The sequence below is a fragment of the Tenrec ecaudatus genome, chromosome 12 (genome assembly GCF_050624435.1).
Source record: "Tenrec ecaudatus isolate mTenEca1 chromosome 12, mTenEca1.hap1, whole genome shotgun sequence".
Lineage (NCBI taxonomy): Eukaryota > Metazoa > Chordata > Mammalia > Afrosoricida > Tenrecidae > Tenrec > Tenrec ecaudatus.
Window position 1 is genome coordinate 27,047,012 of NC_134541.1, and position 21,726 is coordinate 27,068,737.

General features: G+C 48.4%; 1 protein-coding gene across 3 annotated transcripts in view; it reads right to left on the minus strand.

Annotated features, from left to right (window-relative positions):
• Positions 1 to 19,334, minus strand: part of CEP250 (centrosomal protein 250) — a 49,623-nt gene extending 30,289 nt beyond the window's left edge. Inside the window, exons 1-12 of one of the 3 annotated variants that reach the window (XM_075563710.1) lie at positions 19,244 to 19,334; positions 13,697 to 13,967; positions 13,048 to 13,104; positions 10,915 to 10,997; positions 10,541 to 10,706; positions 8,475 to 8,581; positions 7,735 to 7,986; positions 5,590 to 5,686; positions 3,118 to 3,219; positions 2,466 to 2,627; positions 1,758 to 1,936; positions 1,279 to 1,461 (exon numbers count right to left, since the gene is read on the minus strand). In XM_075563710.1, the coding sequence (XP_075419825.1) occupies positions 1,279 to 1,461; positions 1,758 to 1,936; positions 2,466 to 2,627; positions 3,118 to 3,219; positions 5,590 to 5,686; positions 7,735 to 7,986; positions 8,475 to 8,581; positions 10,541 to 10,706; positions 10,915 to 10,997; positions 13,048 to 13,104; positions 13,697 to 13,882 (1,574 nt within the window). In that variant the 5' untranslated portion in view covers positions 13,883 to 13,967; positions 19,244 to 19,334. Of the gene's footprint in view, positions 1 to 1,278; positions 1,462 to 1,757; positions 1,937 to 2,465; positions 2,628 to 3,117; positions 3,220 to 5,589; positions 5,687 to 5,898; positions 5,997 to 7,734; positions 7,987 to 8,474; positions 8,582 to 10,540; positions 10,712 to 10,914; positions 10,998 to 13,047; positions 13,105 to 13,696; positions 13,968 to 19,243 lie in introns of those variants that run through there. The other 2 variants (XM_075563712.1, XM_075563713.1) reach the window with 2 other exon arrangements.
• Positions 19,335 to 21,726: the final 2,392 nt, after the last annotated feature.

Below are 21,726 nucleotides of genomic sequence, written 5' to 3' on the forward strand. Positions count from 1 at the left end.
CTGGGAAGAGCAGGAAGCACGTCATTAAAATGGCTAGCTCTTGGAGGAGGGGGCGGGGTGGAAAGGACACTTTTCTGGGCCTGTATTTCTGCACAGTTCTGAATTTGGAAATGCATACATGCAATCTTGATCTACGAAAATAAGCTTTAACACATGTAGATTGCCTGTCTCTCTCATCAGTACCTGGAAGATCCTTCTGAACCCAAGTCATGACTCTGACGGCAGTTCCCTGACCCTGCAAGATTCCATGACTCACTGCGACTGGGCCAGGACAGAAGGGCACATGCCACCACAAATGGAGAAGAGACGGTCCCTGCTACCAGCCACTGAGGACCTTGCATGTGCCAGGCTCTCGGCTGGCATTCGGCACACAGGCTCTCACTCATCTTCCCCACGTGGCACTTCAAGGGAAGAATGATGACACAGAGGCAGGGACATCATTTAAGCCAAATGTCTGCTTGGCTCTGAAGCCTTTACTCTTTGCCTGGGAATTAGCAGATTAACTGGGGAAATCATCCAAATCAGCGTCTCTTGCCTCTGGGTTTCTGTGACTTCCCAGTATGAGGTCCACCTTTTGACAGCCCAGCCATCTCTAAGATGCCGTGAGCTTTCCTGTCTCCTTTCCATTGCTAGTCTGTTCTTTTCATCCTTCTACATCGACCAATGAAAATATGTCGGCCACCTCAAAGCCCCCAGCTCCATAAAGCTTTCCCTCCAAAAACGAACCAAACCAAACTCACTGCCATCAAGTCGATTCCAGCTCACAGCAACCCTATAGGACAAGATAGAACTGCCCCTTGTGAGTTTCCAAAGTAGCTACTCTGAACGGCAGTAAAAAGCCTTGCCTTTCTCCCTCAGAACGGCTGGTGGTTTCAAACTGCTGAGCTCATGGTTTATTTAGTGGCCCACTTTGTAACCACTGCACCACCTTTCCTAGTCATCACCAAGTAACCCGTTCCTCTGCCTTCCCAAAGCACCTAGCTGGAGGCTCTAGGGAACCAGTGTTTAGACTAGCCTCATGCCAGTGAGCTGTTTACTTGTCTGTCTCCCCCACTAGACTCAGCTCCTGGAGAGCAGGGCCTGAGCCACATTCCCTTCTGTAACCCCCTGTGGACGATCAGTAAAGCCTGGGCGGGCTTTCTGTCTTCACCTTTCTGCAGAGGAAGTAGCAATAAGCTAATCTGGACCCACTGCAGGTCAGGCCTCCATTTACTCTGATTTCCAAGAGAGGGGTGGGGGCATGGTGAGGGCTCCGAGGCCACTGGCGGGCACACTTACAGACGCTCCCTTTCTCGGAGGGCCAGGTGCAGCTCCTCCTGCCGCTCCTCCTTCTCCCCCTGGGCTGAGTCCCCCTGCAGCTGAAGCTCCATGTTTGTTCTCCGCAGCCGCCAGGCCTCCTGCTCCAGCACTTGGAGTTGTTGCTGCAGCCCTTCCCTGGCCTCCTCCAGCAGCTCCCGCTCCCTGGAAGAAGAGGGAGACAGGAGATGGAAAGAGACCCGGGGACCCCAAATCCTTTCTAGAAGCAGGTGTCACGTGATCCAAGGAAAGAGGCCCAGGGCTCCTTTAAAAATATTTTTTCCTTTTTGACAATCATCACGGCCCCAGTGCCAAGTGGGAAGGAACACCATGGCAGGCAGCCCTGAGTGGCCCTGGGTCTCAGACAGAGCAGGGTCGGCCAGCGCAAAGCATGATGGGAAGGCTTAAATGGCTGCGTGGGGACTAGGGCTGGAAGGCTGGAGGAGGTGCCCGTTGCTCACTTGCTGAGAGTGTCCACCTCGCCCTGGAGGTCCATGGTGTGCCCGGCCAGGGTGTCCCGCTCCCCAGTGAGATCCTGAAGCCGCTGTCTCAGGGCTTCACCCTCCTCCTCCCACTGCTCATGCTGCTGCTGCAGGAAGCTCATCGCCTCCTGACAGCCGGAGAGCTGCTGCCTCAGGTCCTGAGGAGAGAAAGCGAGAGAAGAGGGATAGTGGGCCAGAAGACAAAGGCAAAAGAGGGATACCACAAGCCCCAGTGCAGGGCTGGGCAAGGGGCAGGGGGATGCAAGGGTAAGCGGAGAAGAGATGTGATCAGTTGAGGTAACAGAAGGCGAGAGGTGATTGGGTCTCTATAGCTCCTGTCTTACAGTTCAGGATGTGCAAATGTTTGGTGGCTGGGGAGGGGGGGCGCTGGGAAAGAATCAGGGTATAGACGCCAAGGGGAAAGTGTTAGGGAAAGCTCATCCAGGCCCCATCAGTTGTGCCGGTTGTCAAGGTTTGCCTGGTGCGATGTGGAGGGGGCCCTTGGTTTGCAGACTGTGTGAGATCTGCAAGTACAGTTGGGTAGAGTCTAATGAGCACCCTGGGTGTCAATAAAGGGCAAAGGGACAGTTGAGGCTGGGGTGGTCCTGGGGGCGGGGGACAACCTGCGGCACAAGTCAGTTTAGATTCCCACTCCTATGGATGAAGTGGAATGCTGGGGCTTCTCACCTGCACAGCCTGACGTCTCCGGGTCAGCACGGAACGCACTAGTGTGAGAGCCTTGTCTGGGTCCTGGGGATCAAGTTGGGAGGAGAGGCCACTCAAGTCCAGTTCCAGGGAGCTCTCAGGATCACAGCTCTGAGTCATACTGTCCCCTTCTTCTACCATGGCCTGGAACCAACACAAGGTATCACCACCCAATTGACGAAGACCGACTGTTCCTACAGATGGTTCACAACTGGGACATAACCTATAATCCAATCTTTTGTTCCCTCAACTCCGCCATCTGGGGGGCATAGGAGAGAGGTAGCTAAGAGCAAAAAAAACCAAACTGGCTCCTTCAGTACTCCACCTTTGGTCCTCCAACCTGAGGACTCGTCAAGAGGGGTAGGAGATTCCTGATGTAATAACAAAACGAGGGCAGAAGAGGCGGCTAGTGAGGTCATGAAGACCAGCCTCTGGCCTGAGAACTGTCGCAGAAGAGTGGGCTTGTTTCAACATGAATGCTGAGTCACCCCTCCCTTAGGGTTCCAGTCTCCCAGACACCCTCAGGGAACCCAGCCCCATAAAGCCTTACACCCAAATGCCCGCAGAGTGGGAATTTAGGCATGACATAACTGAGACGCACAATTTGGGTCCATGAACAAGGGGCTCACAGTACCTGGGTTATATCCCTGATCACCTGCTGTAAAGACAGCTTCTCCTCCTGGGCATTCCTACTTAGAGATGCCTCGTGTTCCATCAATTCTGCGTGATTTGACTCCTAAGCAGGGAACAAACAGAGCCTGAGCCAAACTCTCAGGAACCAACCAAAGTCTCACTCTGTCTATTCTACTGGCCTCGCTTCATCCTGGACCACACATGGACCCGCATGCTGTTCCTCGGGCCCCTGAAGACAGTGGCATGCAGTGGTAGAGAGTGCAGATGACCTGACTAAGGGCTCTCCATGACCAGGCCTGCATTCCGGTGCTCCGGCTTACTAGCTTGGTGACCTCAGCCAAATACTGATTTGAGGACTAGTTTCCTTTGATTTAAAGTAGGAATGTGAATCCATAGCGCGTGGGTTATTATTGGATGGAGAGATGGCTGCTAGCTCTACCCAACCAAGTGAAGCTTGAGACCTAAGAATAAACCTGAGAAACCTCTGGCCCCAAGGTAAGAATAATTGTGAAGACTCAAGGTTTCTTCTCTGTTCATATCTATTTGTCTTATGAAAGCCTGTAGAAGTTGGGCAGCCCGAGGCCCAGTCTGGCTGTAGCTGGGTTGTTCCGTCTTGGTGCAGCCTAAGGAGCTCTGGTGGCACAACAGGCGAGCAATGGGCTAACAGACTTCCCCATGACGGCGATGTGTTCCTGCACAGCTGACAGCCAAGACCGTCCGACAAGGTAGCCTTCCTGTCACCAGGGGTAACGGGGGTCACAACTGACTCAACACCACCCAACAACCACATGCCAATTCAGAGCAAATTAAAAAATGGAAATGTGGTGCATAAAAATGCGATTTCTGGCTTCTCTCAAAGTTTTAACAGGTGGGCCAGCCCACACTCCTATGTGGCAACAGTTTTCTGAAGTTGTCCAATTGATGGCTCCTTCTGACAGGATGAGCAGTCTTAGCTTCCTGCAGCCCCCACCGCACCTCAGTGCTCTCTCCATGCGGAGGTTGTGCTCCCTGCAGTACAGAAAACGAAGTGTGGCAGCACTAGAAAATCCGAATCCTACCAGCAGAATCCACTTCGCTCTTTGATGTTCTTTCCGCCCCTCAGAAACCGGGATCTGCAAGTTCCTGCCCCACACAAATCAAATAAACAGGAGCACATCCAGCTTCCAGTTGAGTCCAGCTTGGATGACAAGATCAGGGGTGCTCAACTACTGAACAGTTTGACCCCATCCACAGCTCCAGCTTCTAGCATAAATCAGAACTTCAAGCCACTGATGTTGCTTTGGCCCATTCAGAATAACATGAATCAAGGCCACCCTCTCTTCCCCAGTGTCAGATATGTGAAGATGACCCTCATGTCTTCCTCAAGTCCTTTCTCTGCTCTAGGCTAAGCACGGTCATGGCCCTCAGTTTCCCGTATGACATGGCTGTGAATCTCCCAGTGGTTCAGTGGGCTGCCCATGTGCTTCCTAATGCGCGTGCCATTTCTCTCTGATACGGAAACACTGTCCATATTCCTACAGAGGAATGTAGTAGGCACAGCAGACAGTTAATAATACTTATCAGGATGAATAGATGAGCTAATTAACTTTCTGCATTCGCCATATATACAGGATATATTACATTCCTTTAAGGGCTTTCAAAGAGAAACATTAGAAGAAGCACACCAGCCTGGGCGACCATGAGGTGTTGAAGGGATGAGGCATCAGGCATCATCAGAACAAAAATCATAACAGTGAATGAGGGGAAGTATGGAGTGGAGACCCAAAGCCCATCTGTAGGCAAGTGGACATCCCCTTACGGAAGGGTCTCGGGGAGGAGACAAGCCAGTCAGGGTGCAGTGTAACAACAATGAAACATACAACTTTCCTCTAGTTCCTAAATGCTTCCTCCCTCACCCCACTATCATGATCCCAATTCTACCCTACAAATCTGGCTATACCAGAGGATGTACACTGGTACAGATAGGAACTGGAAACACAAGGAATCCAGGGCAGATGATCCCTTCAGGACCAGTAGTAAGAGTGGTGATAATGGGAGGGTGGAGCGAAGGTGGGTTTGAAAGGGGGAACCAATTACAAGGATCTACATATAACCTCCTCCCTGGGGGACGGACAACAGAAAAGTGGGTGAGGGGAGTTGTTGGACGGTGCAAGATATGACAAAATAATAATTTATAAATTATCAAGGGTTCATGAGGGAGGAGGGAGCAGGGAGGGAACGTAAAAAATGAGGAGCTGATACCAGGGGCTTAGGTGGAGAGCAAATGTTTTGAGAATGATGAGGGCAAGGAATATACAAATATGCTTTACACAATTGATGTATAGATGGAATGTGGTAAGAGTTGTATGATCCCCTAATAAAATGATAAAAAACAAGGAGAAACATTCAACTGGTACCCTGCATACCTGTCCATAAAGGACAAAGGATCTTGAAGCCCATTCCCAAAGTCCTGCCAAAACAAAGGATCATGTACCAGGATTTCCATTGTCTCCCTCAGAGCCTTTACCATCTTCTCAGACTCTTCATTTTGCTTCTGAGACTGGGTCAGCAGAGCCGAGAGCTCGGTTACCCTAAAGAGAAAAGCGCAGCACTGTCACCTGGCTGCCCACTTAAATGGACAGAGCTACTCTGCAGCCCAGGCCAGCCCCAACACAGACACTCACTGCAGCCACCCCAGAGCCCCAGGGTGCCCCAGCCCCTCCACACTCGGCACACCCCATGATGCTATAGCCTTGGATTATGGGGAAGCCAAAAGCCACTCAGAACACATGCAGGGATTTACCACATCTCAAGGCTGGAACGTGTTTGGGGGCTTGAGAGCTGAAGGGAAGCCCTGGCTCAGGCCCTTCCAAGCCCCACTTGATCTTGAAGTCAAGCACCCTGGAGCCAATAAGAACAGCGGAATTGCCACATAGGCTAGTCCCAAGGTCCCTGGAGTCCAAGCCTCTAACTCTGACAGGGGTAAAGGAGGAGGGACAGTTTGGGGGAGAATATGGTTCCCCTCAAAATTCAGAGATCTCTCCAAGAACTTTATCACTTAACATTGTATCTTAGAATGTAGTGACTGGTATTATGTGCATGACTAAATAATAATACTCATTTTGAGGGGATTGTCTTAATATTTTAATTTTGTATCAGCTCTAAGAGCCTTAACTGTATGGTCATTTAATTACTGTATCATTCAATAAACATTTGTTGTCTATGATATGGCAGGTGGAGTGGAAAGCACTAGAAACACAAGATACATGCCCCTGTGCCTGATCAATGGCCTCATTGCCATTGCCTCCAGGATCAAAACCAAAAACAGAGCCCCTGCAATTTACACACACTGCCAGCAGGTGGTGACACAGCCCTAGTCATGGGGAACACACTCAGTTTTGGCCTCTTAGATACAAATGAGGCTCTTGGCTTAGGTCTCTGCCAACTGGTCTTAGTTTTGTTGTTGTTTACTATTGTATTGTAAGGGAGGCACCCTGGTGATACAACGGTTAGGCACTTGGCTGCTAACTGAAAGGTCAGTGGTTTAAACCCACTAGCAGCTTTGTGGAAGAAAGAGCTGATGATTTGCTCCCATAAAGGTTACAGCCTGGGGGAGGGGGGAGCCCTCAAACGGATTGTGATGATGTATACACAACTCTTTTAAAAAAGCGACTTCACTATGGAAGTATATGATTTGTGAATATTATATCAATAAACCTACTTAAAAAAAGAAAAAGAAACCAAGCTAGCCAAAGGTTACCATGGGTGAAGGAGGAAAGATTTCTGTTTAGGCACTGAGCTTATGTTAATGGGGGTGGGATAATTTGGAAAAGGTATCAATAAAGATTGTACAGCATCAATGGCACTGGATTACAGATGTAGGAGTTGTTGATTTGGAGAATACTTTGTTGTGTATATGTTTGCCACAATTAAAAAAATAAGTACACGAATAATAAGTACAAGGAAGAAGATGTTCTAAAATTGTTTGTGGTAATGATTGTACAACTCTTCTTGATATAATTAACTACTGAACTGTATGATATGTGGATGAAGTGCCATTAAAAATGATTTTTAAATCATTTTAAAAAATGATTACAGCCTAGGAAACCTTATGGGGATAGTTCTATGAACCGACTCGAAAGAACATTTCATTATAATTCAAATATTAAAACAGCCTGACTAAAGAAAAGGGGGGAGGGGTTTAATATTCAATCAGTTACAATGAGATCAATGTTTTGAACAAGGTTGAAAGACTGCAGAGGCACAGTAACTTCATAGGTCAGAGAAGGTTTCACAGATGAGACAGTATTTGAATGATGCCTTAAAGGCTAAGGCAGAGAGAGGAGGGAGAGGCACTCCAGGGTGGGGTCACCATGTACAAAGCCAGGGAAGCATAGAAGAGCTGGCCTGTCCAGGGTATGGCAAGGAGCTGGTGCTGACAGAACAGAGGCATATCTGGCTCTATTACCCAGAGGGAATGAGGGCAGAGGCCAGTGACATGCCAAAGCTGTGGTGTAAGGTTTTTAACTAGACTCCTTCCTCCTCATCGTGGGAATGCTCTTGAACTCTCCCCACCTGAACCTGAGTCCCCGAGGGAGATGACTTGCCATCAGTGAGCTCTTCCCAGAACCCCTCTCACCGATCCTGAAGATCGACCTTCTCCAGATCCCCCTGGCTCTTCAGGTGAATTAACTCCTGGTTCTTCTCATGAGCTTCCTTCTCCAGCTCCTGGGTCTTGGCCAGTAGCAGCAGCAGCTGGGCTGGCTCACTCCCATCCAATCTCCCAGAGCCCTCGGATTCCCGAGACTGTGTTTCCAGAGTCAGGCGTAGGCAGCAGGTCAACAGGGACCCTGAGAGCCTCATGTGCTCAGCCTTGAGCTCTGTCAGATCCCTGAGGACAAGCAAGGGAAGGAGTAGACCCCAAACGGGGCCAAGGAAGGGGACGTGGAGGTCAGGCCCAAGGAGCCCTGAGGTGCAGATCTGGGAAAAATCATCTCAACCCAACAATTAGTCACCTCCAAACCACCAGCTGCCACGGGTTAATTCTGACTCATGATGAGCCCATGTGTGTCAGAGTAGAGGCGGGCTCCACAGGGTTTTCAACAGCTGATTTATCGGAAGATTGTCAGGCCTTTCCTCCAAGGCACCTCAGTAGCTACCAACCTCCAACCTTTCAGTAAGCAACTGAGCATGACAGTCATTTATACTATCCAGGGACTCTCAGTTACCCATGCTGTACCCAAAATAACGCCAACATCCCTACATTCCTCCTTCTCCCATGTCTTCCCTCCAGTTCTCCCTTCTCACTGCCCCAAGGGCCCCTCCTATAGTAGCCCACCGTAAGTCCAGAACCTTCTCTCTTCCCACTCCCACACTGACCTGTCAGTGGCCGACTTCATTTCCAGGAAGTGGCGTCGGAAGGTCACCACCTCTCTCCACAGGCTGAGAAGGCGACCATGTTCCCCTTGCAGGTAGCCCTTGAAGAACTGTGTGTTCAGAAACCTGGGTCACACCAGAGGGCAGAGGCCTTATCTTTTCCAAAACAGGAGTCTTGGAATCCTCCTGATTATGGGCCAGGTACTTCTAGGGGATCATTATGAATGGCAGTTTATAGTCATGTTTTTGTTGAAGGATTCGTTAAAGTTGGTGGCGAGAGCCAATGGGTCAGAAGACCTGGGAATAGGAAGATGGTCTTCTCCTGAGCTAGATCACTGGAGAACATTTCTCTTCAAAGACCTCAGGAGAGCTGACCATTCACAGGTACTGGGCTGACCGCTCACGAGTGCACTCCTGTTCTCATGACCACATGTTGCTGACTGGTTACATGTTAACCTGGGTTTGCACTTATAGTACTTATACAGTTTGTAAGCCAGAAAGCAACACAGGTCTGTGGAGGAGCCGGCTGCACGGGGTAGCTTTGGCTTGAAATAGCCAGCCGGTAAAGGCAAAATCTCCATCACAGGAGGCATTTGAGGCAGGTGCCATTGGTAGGTGGCCATAGTGGCTGCTAAGAGCCGCTAGCACACTGAGTGTTATGATGTCACATCACCTGGGCTATAAAGCATGGTAAGTCAGGGTGGGACCATTGCCTACGTAAAACTTTAGGAAAGAAAACGGCAGAAGTCGTCAAATAATGTACTTGTGGTTACAGCATATGCAGACGAGGGGGCTTCAAGAAGTATATGGAATAATGCCCTATCTTTTCATTCCATTGTTCCAAGAACTTTCTGAAATGCACACACATAAACACACCTATCATTGGTGGCAGAGTTTGAAAGCACCAGCCCCTCTTCCATAAAGATGGACTCCCTTGGAAATCCTATGGGATCATTCTACTCTGTCCTAGAGGGTTTCTATGAGTCAGAATCAATTCAATATCACATGATGATGATAATATGCATACATAACATATATATATAGGAGGGGTTTCAAAAAGTTTGTGGAAGAATTCAAGTGTTCCACGAACTTTCAGAATCCCCTTGTGTATGTACATAGCTGTATATGTTTGCACACACACACACACACACACACACACACACACAAGCACATCTGCATTTACAAATAAGGAAAGGACAAAAAGACTAGAAAACTGTAACAAAATGGTATCGACAGTTACTTCAGATGGTGAGGCTATGGATAGTTTGTATTTTATTCTTCATACTTTCCTCTTTCAAAGTCGTTTATAGTCACACACTACTTTATAATGGGGGCCCCACAGGAAACAGTTGCACATGCTTCAATCTATCTCGGTTCAGAACCATCAGAGGGCTCCTGTGTCAGGGGGCTGAGAGCTCAGAGGCCACGTGGCAGAGCGGCACGCGAGTGAGGGCCACGCACTGCCACTGCTCCCAGCTCTGCCATGTTTACAGCAGTGGCTTAAGGTAGTCACGCAAACTGGAGTTGCCTCAACAGCAAGATAAAGATAGTAACGTAATCACCTCACAAGATCAAGGTGAAGATAAAATACCTAACAAATGCCAGGAGTTAAGCACAGTGGCCGACACATACTAGCTGCTCAAGAACTGGGAGTTCATACTGCTATTGTCAGAAATTGAGACTATGTGACATAACATACATTAAGTGACATAACCTGGGTACATCACCGAGCATAATACCTGGCACAGACCAAAGGCTCAGGAAACAGTATCTTCCTTTAGATGGGATCTAAAATGTTCTCCATGTAGCCCTCCAGACCAGTCACTCTAAACCCAAGTTAGTCACCTAAGCAGGAACAGAGTTGCCTGGAATGTCATGCCACCTGCTAGCAAGTCCTAGACCCGGCAGGTAAGAGCAGAACAGAACCGAGGGTCCAGGAGGCCAGAGCTGTCTGCATGGATTGTGGTCATTCGGTTTCCGCACAGCCCCGAAGTGACTCCTTTCCAGCACTACCTGGGCGGCACTGCAAGGGCACAGCCCTCTTCTCACATTCGACCTGCTCCTCTTACCTCCTGCTCCATCCGCCACTGGCTCTCCTTCCGCATTAACTCATCTCGGGCTCGGCTCCAGTCCACTGTCAATTTTTCCACATCTTCCCGAAGGGCTTTATTCGCCATGTCAGCTTTTTCCATGTGCAGCCGAAGCTGGGTGTTCACCTCTGTTAGACTCTCACACCTGCACTGGGGAGAGGTGGGTGCACATGCAAAATAAAAGTCTGGTCCAACCCTTGGACAATCGCTAGAATTTTCCATTGACAGGAAGTAGAGGCCAACACAGAAATCCACGGTTCTAAAGCGTATCAGCCCTCAGGAGAGAGATTTCCCATTAGCCTTGCCCCTCTGCTAACCAATCACCCAGATCAGGAAATCTAAGGGTCCATCACCTCTGTTGCTCCTCCTCCAATCGGATTAGCAGCTGTTCCAGGTTTGGCTCCTCCACGCTTTCCCATCGCTGAGGGATTGGTCCCTGGACCAGACAGAGACAAGCTTTATTTACCTCTGACAAACTCCCTGATGTCCCTTCAACACCAACCTAGTTTCTTTGTATTCTCTGTAAGCCACATTCTTCATTTCTCAATCACTGCATTCCATTCTGAAAGCAAATCTACTGTACTTCTCCTTCCCCAAAGGACCCAATTATCCCCTTCTCAAAGACGGTACCTGGTAAAGGATTTTCAACCTAAGAATCGTGAGCGCTCTCTTTCTTTGACTTCTACTGCACTAACTTTTGGATCTAAAAAAATTAACTCCCTTTAGTCACAGAATGTTCAGCTACAAAAGGAAGGCGACAGCATTTCACTCAGAAAGCTGCTTTGTATGTGAAGTGACATAATTAGGAGGGGATACTGAACAAACAAAAAATCCTGGAATTCTGCCCTCAAAGCTATGTATTTAAATTTTTTTTAACAAAATGAGCTTATCACCTTCAAAGTACTCTCCACTACACTTAATACATTTGTCAAATCTGCGATTCCATTCTTGGAGACAGCTTTCAAACTCATCTGTTTGGATGGCTGACAGCACCTCCCCCTCGTTTTTCCTCCATCTCTTCTAAGTGGTCAAATCACTGTCCTTTTAAGTTCCTCTGCGTGCGCAGAAGGGTGGGTGGGGCAAGAGAGGCATGCTGGTTTTTGCCCAAAACTGTTGCATTGAGATGGCTGCGTGAACAGGTGCATTGTTATAGTGGCAAATCAGGTTTTTTTTGTCTCACACTGTTAAGCAATCTTTTCAGAAGCTCTCAATAGAAGGCTCGATGAACAGTCTGACCTGGAACGAATCCAAATGCACTACGAGTTGACATTTTCATCCGTTGGGGAAGTTGATGGACGTCCAGATGAGGTTTGACCTCAATCAACATTTTACCTTTTTTGAAATGAGAAAAACACTCGTACATTTGAGTTTTTCCCATAGCACTGTCCTTGTAAGCTGTGCTCCACATGACACCGTTTCTGCAGCATTTTTCTCAAGCAGGAAACAAAATTTCACAGCTGTTCTTAAACTAGCCATCACAAAAAACGAGGTTCGGGCAGAATTGCTTTTATGAAAAAATTCACTGTGACCAGAGAGGACATTATCAGGCAACCCACCGGGTGCACTAACTCAGAGTGAGTTGCTCAATGTTCACCTAGCAGGGAAAAATGTGTCCTTCGAAAGCTCCGCTCAGAGAGTCTTTTTCATCTCTGGGGAGGGTGGGGAGGGCTACCCCCCTCTTATACAATGCATAAAGGTGCCTGACCTATACATAGAAGATACTCACCAAGTTCTGTTTAGTTTTGTTTTTTCTTTTCCGAGGAGAATAGAAGAAAAAGCAGAGAGTAACTTGGAACAAAGAGAAAAACTGTGTTTTTCAAAGCTAGTTCTCCCCAGTCAACAGCAAAAATGAATCTCTGGGTCACAAACATGTTTTTCAGCTCCTCAAAGGAACCCCTTTCTCTAAGATGGATAAACACTGACACCTGCTGGAGGAAACAAAACATTGCTTCCTTCTAATCCGTTTCTTGGAGTCCATGGGTGAGGCGAATGGCTGCTAACCAAAGGCTCCCAAGGTGCAGCTGGTGGTTTCAGGTGAAAGATGGGGCTGCCATTCCCATTAAAGAGTTAGTCTCGGAAACCCACACGGGAAGTCCTGTCCTGCCCCGCAGGGTTGCCAGCAGTCAGAATTGACTAATGGCAGTGAGTTTTAACCAAAAGGTTAGCAGTTCAAGCCCACCTAGAGGGACCTTGGACAAAAGGCCTGCAGACATACTTCAGAAAAACCAGCCTCTGAAAACTCGGGAGCACAGTTAACGCAGACACACATTTAATGACAACCCTTTTTCCTCCTCTTGCCCAATCTGTTCACTTGTCCTGGAGCTTCCTTGTCTTCAGAGAGCAAAGGTTGGATTCTGGAGGCTAAGAATCGGTATGTCCAGCAAAGAGAAACTGTGTGTGGTAAAGCTCTGAGATTGAAGGAGTGACTTCTATCCAACACCAGCTTACCCAGTCCAGGCTTCCCCTCAGAACCTAACTTCACTCACCCCAGTGGCTTCCAGCCGCTTCTCCAGCTCTTGGCACCAGTTCCGGTACTGCAGCACCTGTAGCAAATGGAGCGGGTGCGAGGTTATGGGCACAGGTGGCATAAACACTCCAAGTCAAAGAAATCCACCTCTATCTCCCTTCCCCCAGGATCTCGGGCAAACCTGTAGTGTAAAAGGAGCAAGTGGGTGATGGCCATGGGGACTGGCCATCGCACCTACGGCTTCTACTTGGGCATTTCACTGATATTTCTAAATGCCTCTTCTATCAGCTTTGGATCCAGAATACGTGGATGAGGTCTTAAGCTTCAGAACGACCAGGGGAGCACATTTGAACAACCCCTGAAGCCCCCTCATCTTTCGAAGGGAGTTTCATAAAAGTCCATGGAAAAATGGAATGAAAAGGTAATGGAATTTTTGCAAGAACTTTTTGCAGCCCCCTCCTAGTCCCCGCCCACAAACATCCACAGGTCGTGGAGTAGTTGTGAGAACCAAAGGAGAGGCTAGAGCGGAAAGCTAGAAGGTGTGGAGTCAACACCTCACCACACTCAGTTTGGCTTATTCCTACCCGCTGGCTGTGCCTCCTACAACACTTCCCCACCCTGGCACTCCACTCTGCTCTTCCTGCTCCCAGCACAGGCAGCTGCCTCACCTTGGCCTGCAGCTTCCTCACAAGGGTTGCTTGCCTCTGCTGGGCCTCCTGGGAGCTCTTCAGCTTCCGCCAGGAGGCCGCCTGGTTCTCGGCCATCTGCTGCTGCAGTGCCAGCACTTGCTCCTCCAGCACCAGCTGCAGTGACTGGGGCTTCATGTTGTTCCACCCAGGGCCTCCTGTCTCCATGGGCCTCAGACAGTAAGGTCACCACGGCTGTGCACGCCCAGCAGGCTCTCTAGCCATTGCGGTGCCACTCCGACCTCCTCTCGAGCTGGGGATTGAAGCACAGGGAAGAGTTGAAAGGACTATTGTCTTGGTGTCTCAATAGGATTCAACAACTCTGTAAGTCTGGAGGAGCTAGGCTGGAGAAGGCACACAGACTCAGTTACCATGGGACACCTCAGAATGCTTACAACACTCGCGCTCTCCCATCCGGGTCTTACACATTGGGATTGACTTGATGGCAATGGATTTTTGGTTTCTGGTTAATCTCTAAGCGAGTCCTGGGTGAAGTCAATAGCTAACAAATGCATGGCTGTTAACTGAAAGGCTGAAGATTCAAATCCACAAAGGTACTTCAGAACAAAGGCCAGACCATCTACTTCAGAAAAATCAGCTCTTGAAAATCCTGTGCTCCTCTGAGAACTCTGTGAGATCGCCATGAGTTGAAATACCTTCAGTGGCAATCGGTTTACTGGCAATCTCTAAGACACGGCTCTGATGAGCAGCATTTCTCAAATTTACTTGGTCATGAGACAAGCTCTGTCCTAGACCGAGCATTCCCGATTCACCAGTGTATCTATCCCCTGTGCCTAGCACAGTGTGCCAAATAAACACTGGTCAAGTGAAGCCCGAAGCTGTTCTTAGTCAAGCAATCATGGTGCAACACGGATGTGCAAAAATTATACAGACATCACAGGATACGATGGGAACATGAAGGAAGAGCAAACAAAAGTTGTGGGGGTACAATGGTGAAAGTCCTTGACTGCTAACTAGAAGGTTGGCGGTTCAAACCTACCAGTCACTCAACGGGAGAAAGATGTGGCAGTCTGCTGACGTACAGACTAAAAAAGCAACAACAAAAGACTAAAACCAAACCAAAGCTGCTAACATGGAGTCAATGGCGACTCATAGCAGCCCCATATAGGACAGAGTAGAACTGCCCTATTGGGTTTCCAAGGCTGTAAATCTTTACGAAAGCAGCCGGCTACATCTTTCTCCTGTGGAATGGCTGGTGAATTTGATAATAACCAATCTTATGGTTAGCAGCCAAACACTTAATCCGCTGTCCCACCTGGTCTCCTATAGCTCAAAAAGTGACTTGAAATTATAACAAACATGCCATGCTCATTTGAAAGGAACCCTTGTAAGGCTGACTAGTAAGTGCTGGACTACCAACTGAAAGGTCAGCAGTTCAAATCCACCAGTTGCCTCCAAAGAGAAAAACGAGAACATTTGTTCCCATAAATATTTGCACCTTTGGAAATCCTATGTAGGGTCACTCTCCATGAAGATGTGTAGTGTAAAATGTTACTGAAAAGGAGGAGCTGAGTGAAGGGCAGCTGCAAACTCTATACATAAATCTAAAACTGTTAAAAATAAGCTTATTTTTAAAAATCATTTCAAGGGTTTTATGATTGTTGCTAGGTGCCAGAGTTGATTCTTGACTCATAGTGACCCCATGTAACGGGGGGGGGGGGGGGAATCTCTAGGCTGTAATTTTACAGAGCAAATCACCAAGTCTTTCACCCTTTTTAAAACACATTATCAATCAATCACAAGGACCAACCTAGAACACCCCTCTCGGGGGACCAACAATGGAAAAGTGGGTAAGGGGCGATGGAGGACGATGTAAAATATGAAAACAATAATCTATAACTTATCAAGCGTTCGTGAGGGAGGGCGGGCAGGGGAAGAAATGGGGAGCTGATAACAGGGGGCTCAAGTGGGAAGAGAATGCTTTGAAAATGATAATGGCAGCATATGTGCTTGACACACTGGATGAATGTACGGATTGTGATAAGAGATGTAAGAGCCCCCAGTAAAAGTGTTTAATAACAAAACACATTATCAGTTCCACCAGGGAATAGTCACTGGGTGCCATGGGAAAGAAGCATTTTCACATTCCCTCCAAAAGGGAAAAGGCCAGTAGCTGGTGAATGATTAACAGAGACTGGGTTGCATTCAAATGAGAGAATGGGAGTCGGTGTGCTTGTAAACTGTACTTCACAGATGTTGTGGAGGTTCGATTTTATGTCAACTTGAACCTGTGAGAAGTGTAGGGGTGGAGTCTAACCTGGCAATGCCTCCTTGGTCCCTGTGGCTGTTTAATAAGAGAGGTCATCAGAACTTCTCTCTCAGCTCCTTCCTCTGCCCTCCTTGCTTGCCAGGATTCTGTGCCTGCCTCTAGGGTGGCACCATGTGGTCCACTGACCCTGAGAGCCAACCTAGGAACTGCTGGTGCCCTGCCAAGTTCCCACTAACCTTGGGTCCACATGACTCTGCACCCACTGGCATGCGATCTCCCTGCTTCTCTTCCCACTTTACCTCTCTGTGTCATTGGTCTGCAGTTACAGGAGTAAGAGGGCATCAGCTAACTGCAGACCATGGACGTGAGTTGGATTGACCTGGGCTACCTTCTCGATATAAATTTGCTTCTTGATACAAAATTCCTTCTTTTTTTTTTTTTTCAAAGTTCCTTCTTATACATGTAGAAGTGTCACTTATAAATGTCTCTCTAGATGACATAGCTGTCATTACTGCAGGAACAGGGGAAAGATTCACTTCTTCTATACATGACTATATCGCACAACCCCTCATGAAGTTCAACCCAGTATCTGCCAGAGTAACACAGAAATGAATGAGAACTATTTGCAAATTTTGCTTGAATTTGATTGAGAAGGCCAAGAACCTTATTAAAGACCAGTAGTCACTTCTGCACACAGCCTAGGAAATTATTTAAATGTGATAAACATTACGTATTCTCCCCGCTTTCAAAATACTCCAAAGGAGTATTTAAATAAAAGGTATTTGAAGTCAAAATAGAAGCGGCTTCACCTAAACTTGGAGTACAGGCATAAAGGTTACCAAGAAGGCGGCACAGACCAGTATTACTAAATATAATTTATCAATTCAAAGCAAAAAGGTTAAACGACAACAAAACCACTCACGATGATAGCTTATTCTCTGAGCTAAGAAATTGTTTGTAGAAATAACTTATTTGAGTTTTATCCCATTAAAATATTATCAGCATGTGGTTCCTTCTACAAATCGACTAACATGTACTTCCTTACACAAATAAGCTAGTATATTTCTTGGCTGATCTGAGAGTGTGTTAATAAAAGAGGTCTGTCTCTCCTATCAGAATGTGAAGCCCACAAATGCAAAAACATTCTTTTACGGCCAGCTGTAAGGCCAGCTTCAACAATGGTGGCTGGTGTCTAGCAGGTGCTCACGGCCTAGCTGACTGCATGAACGTCTGAACAGAGGGCATAAGGTAGAATGATCCCTAGCACCAGCCATGGCCTTGTAAAACGCTGACGAATCTCAAAACTCAGAAACCAAATGCATTTCCATCAAGTCAATTCCAACTCACGGTAACTGGAGGACAGAGTGGAACTGCCCTGTGTTTCAATCTTTAAATCAGCCTCATCCTTCTAAATTGGAAAATAGTGGACTTTAACCTGGGGATCTGTACCCAGAGGCGCTGGTTGTACGCATCTACAGTTAGTACAGCACTCAATGCTCTTTAGTGCAACCTGCACTAAAATGCTTTACTCTAAGGTGACTGTCCCCACCCCACCCCCGGGGGACGAATAACAGAAATGTAGATGAAGCCAGCCAATGGACAGTGTAAGACACGAAATAACAACAATAATATATAATTGAGCAAGGATTCACAAGGGTGGGAGAGTGGTGGAGGGAAGGGAAAAAAGAGGAGCTGATACCAAGGGCTCAAGTAGAAAGAAAATGTTTTGGAAATGCTGAAATCCAAGTGTGCTTAATACAACTGAATGATGGATTGTCATAAGATTTTTAAGAGGCCCCCATAAGATAATCAATTAAAAAAATTAATAAATGAAATGAAATTACTGCCTTCATTTTATAGTTAAGAAAACTGAGGTTCCAACAGAAGCAGAGCAAAGACTGAACTTCAATATTCTTCCAAACTCCATGACCTTCAACTGCCTCCTAAACACAAGAGGTGAAAGCACAGCTCTGGGAGGAGCCGGGCAGTTGGTGGAAGGTGGTGTGACTGCAGGAACAACGTGGGGGTTCCACTAGGGCGGAGGTTCTAGTCTGGGTTCTATCACAAAATCGCCAATAAATTTGGGAACAGTTCTCTTCTTTGAAATTTCTCGGAAAGACACATATCAGAACCCCAGCCTCCACGATCCATGGGGCTGAGGTAAAAAGTTACTCACTCAACACTGGCCAAACCCAAAAGCACCTAAGGAAGTTATCGTATGCTCTGGGAATGGTCGAGAATGCCTTTTCCAGCTCCACTCAGTGCTTGTGGAACTCTAGGCAAATTAGCCTAATTTAGGAGTGCCTCAATTTTTTTCATATAAAAATGTTAAGATACACAAACCTGCCAACTCAACAGGATGGCTGTGATCATCACCCTGAATGCATTTTGCAGCACCTGACACTTGTGGCGATTTAGTGAATATTCGTTATTACGAGGGGGGGTTTTAAAAAGTGTGTGTGTGGGAAATGGAATTAAAAGATAATGGGGGGGGGGGATAATACAAACTTCCCACTAACTGTTAAAGGCCAGGCCACTATTATCTTCAGGCTCACCGTGCTACCTAGCACTACTCACTGCCTTAGCCCCGTGAGTTTCCGAAACTAACTCTTCACGGGAGCTTCAGGCTTTGTCCTGCGGATCCACTGGTGGCTTCAAACCACTAACTGCATTCACCAGCCGAGGCAGAACCTCTACACCTGGGCTCCTGGAACACCGCAAGGTCTAATGCTCCAAAGAGCGCGTGGTGCATAAAACAGACACGAAAAAGTAACTCGAGGCAAGGAGTTCAGAAATCGAGACGCGAGACAAGCTGCACCGAGAAGAGAGATTGGGGCAGGTCTCCAAGCAAAGGGGTCCCAGAGCTGGGTGCCGAAGAATGCGCGTTCCACAGCGCGGGGTGCGGTGGTGGTGGGATTGGGCTTTCCCTCGGTTAACCAGCTGAACTGCGGCGGGGGCGGCAGTGAGAAGCGCCCGCGAGCGCGCACAGCCTTATCCTGACCAACCGTTGGTCGGTTTGGTTTGGTTTTCCCATTTGGGATGAGGATCGGGAAAGTTCCCTTTCAGGGTGGACTGGAACCCGGAGTGGTGGCGCCCGCCGGAAGCTAACGCAAGACCCCCGGGGAGGGCGGGAGGGGGCCCTAGGGCCGGTCCCAGCCCCTCGCTGGGCCCCGTTTTCCCCTAGGTAACGGGAGTCTCCGGCCAGGATAGGGTTCCCTGGGGAGCCCTCGCGGGACGGCCTTTACATTTGGGACCGTTAACCCGGGAACCTCCCCTCTGCCCGCCAGGCCCCACCTCACCACGACAGGCTCGCGCGGACTCCCAGCGAATTCCTCAGCTGAGGAGCCGCGAGACTCGGCTCAGCCCGGCCCGGCCGGGGGCGGGGCCCGCGGCCCCCTGACCTCCAGGCTCCGCCCCCGGCTCCCGCTCGGGCGTGGGCCCGCCTCCCGCTGACCTCCAGGCCCCGCCCCCGGCTCCCGCTCGGGCGTGGGCCCGCCGCCCGCTGACCTCCAGGCCCCGCCCCCGGCTCCCGCTCGGGCGAGGGCCCGCCCCGCGGCGTCGCGCGCTGGCGTCGTGTCACGTGCTGCAGCCGCGTTCCGGGAGAGGCCCGCGGGGAGAGCCTCGGTGGGTTCTGGAGCTTTAAAAAAAGACGCTTGGACTCAATACAGATGAGTAGCTGTAATTCCAATGTGGTTAAATGTGGGACCGAATCACTATTTGAATAAACGCTGAGTTTTATTTTCAAATTCAAAATCGAAACGGAAGATCCGTCGTCGGAGTTGGGGACTGTTAGGGTCTCCGGAGTCCGGTGTTTGGGAGCAGAAGCCCATCTTTTGACTTCGGAGGCGCACACTGCGCATGTGTGTTTGGCTCTGGGTGCTCCTGCGACCGCTCCACCCACGCCTCCCAGCCCCCACCCCAACCAAGGCCGAGCAAAACCTTCCCGTTCCTGGAGCCCTTGTATGTCTTTCGGGAGAGCTGATAGCCCCATCTTTCCCCCCTGGAGCCTCTGGTAGCTGGAACAGCCAGCGCTGGGGTTAGCGGCCCCACACTTAGCGTACTGCGCCATCAGGCTTACTCACAAACCAGGTACGGCAATTACGCCTGCGTGGACGGAAGGCACCCCGTGCTGTACTGGGCTCCTGATAAAACCCGCATGCAGGGCGACCGCTTGTAGGGTTTTCATCCTTTCCGACGCCCGCCCTCCCTCCAGGCCACATAGACAGCATGGTTGCTTAGATCCTGTGAACACGCAGCGTTGTGTTCTGCCTCCGTGCCTTTGCCTAGGCTGTTCATTTTGTCTGGATGTCCTACATCCCTGCAGTGGTTCTCAACCTTCCTAATGCCGTGACCCTTTAATACAGGTGGTAACCCCCCCCATAAGATTAACCATAAGATTATTTTCGTTGTTATTTTATAACTAATTTTGTTACTGTTATGAATTGGGTGACCTGTGAAAGGGTCGTTTGACCCTCGAAGGGGTCGAGACCCACAGGTTGAGAACCACTGCTCTAAGGAACTGCAATTTATTCTGCTTACTCGACTTTTTTTGAGAACAGTATCTGTATATGTCTACCGAAAGAATCAGGTCAGCTTCATGGTTATCAAAAGCCAAGGTTTATGACACAAAATCCATTGCAAGCTACATAATATACTTTGAGACCACGAGGAGTCAGCTGAGGTTTCAGGCTTGCAAAACAGTATAGAATGAGTGGTCTAGAAGGGTGTTAAAACAATGGTATCTGTCAGCCCTTGACACAAGGGTTTGTAAAATTTTAAAAAATGGTATATTTGTAAAGGGTAACTTACTTTGTCCTTCATCCAGCAAACATACCCTCCCCACCAAACAAAACAAATACCCTGCCTGCCATCCAGTCGAGATTCCAACTGCCCCGTGTGAGTTTCTGAGGCAGTAAATCCTTAGAGGAGGCCTCAAACTTTATCTTTCTCCCTTTGAGAGCCTGGGAGTTTCAAACTTAAGACCTTGGGGTTACCAGCCGACTCATAACCCACTATACCATTAGGGCTCCTCACAGCAAAATTTTAAGAATTTTGTTTGTGCACTTGGATAATAATACAATCTAGTAATAGCAAGTTGGAAATTACATCAAAGCATAATAAGATAGTGCCGCTGGGCATTTTGACTGGGCCAGAGCAGAAAGTGAAGTCAGCTGGTGTGTGAAAGTGGGTCACAATGCTCCCTAGAGGTTTTCTAAGTGTTGACAGTACATCAGTCCACAAGTATCCTAAAAAGAGCCAGGAACCTTGGGACACAGAAGCAGGTGCCCGTACACAATCACTTGAATGGCTTGGGGCCTAAGAACCCTCTGGGGAAAGACTTAAGCCAGACACAATTAGCAAATAGGCATGTTCAGACTCGTCTGATGATTCAAGGTGGGAAGAAGGATTCCAGGGAGGCTGGATCAGAGGGAGAGACACTGAAGTGGAAAAAGAAAGAAAGGAAAAAAGCCAACCTGGTCCCCTTCAAGAGAGCTGGGCCTTTTCTCTTTAGACTCCAAATCCCATCTTTGAGACCATAAACAATATTCCATCCATCTCCCAGGGCTATAACATGGTTGGGTCCTGCCTTTCTCATGGTTCTTTTCTTCCTCTTAAAAATTAGATATGTGAAATTTCACAGTGAGGTGCCCAATCAACATCTCCAGCCCCTCTCCCCTTGAAGAAATAGCCTGAAGTTGTTTTAAAGCTTGCAGACCCCTTGTTTAGTCCTAGAATATAAGAGGGCATAAAGATTGTGTGGCATTTTTTTTTAATGGGAGCT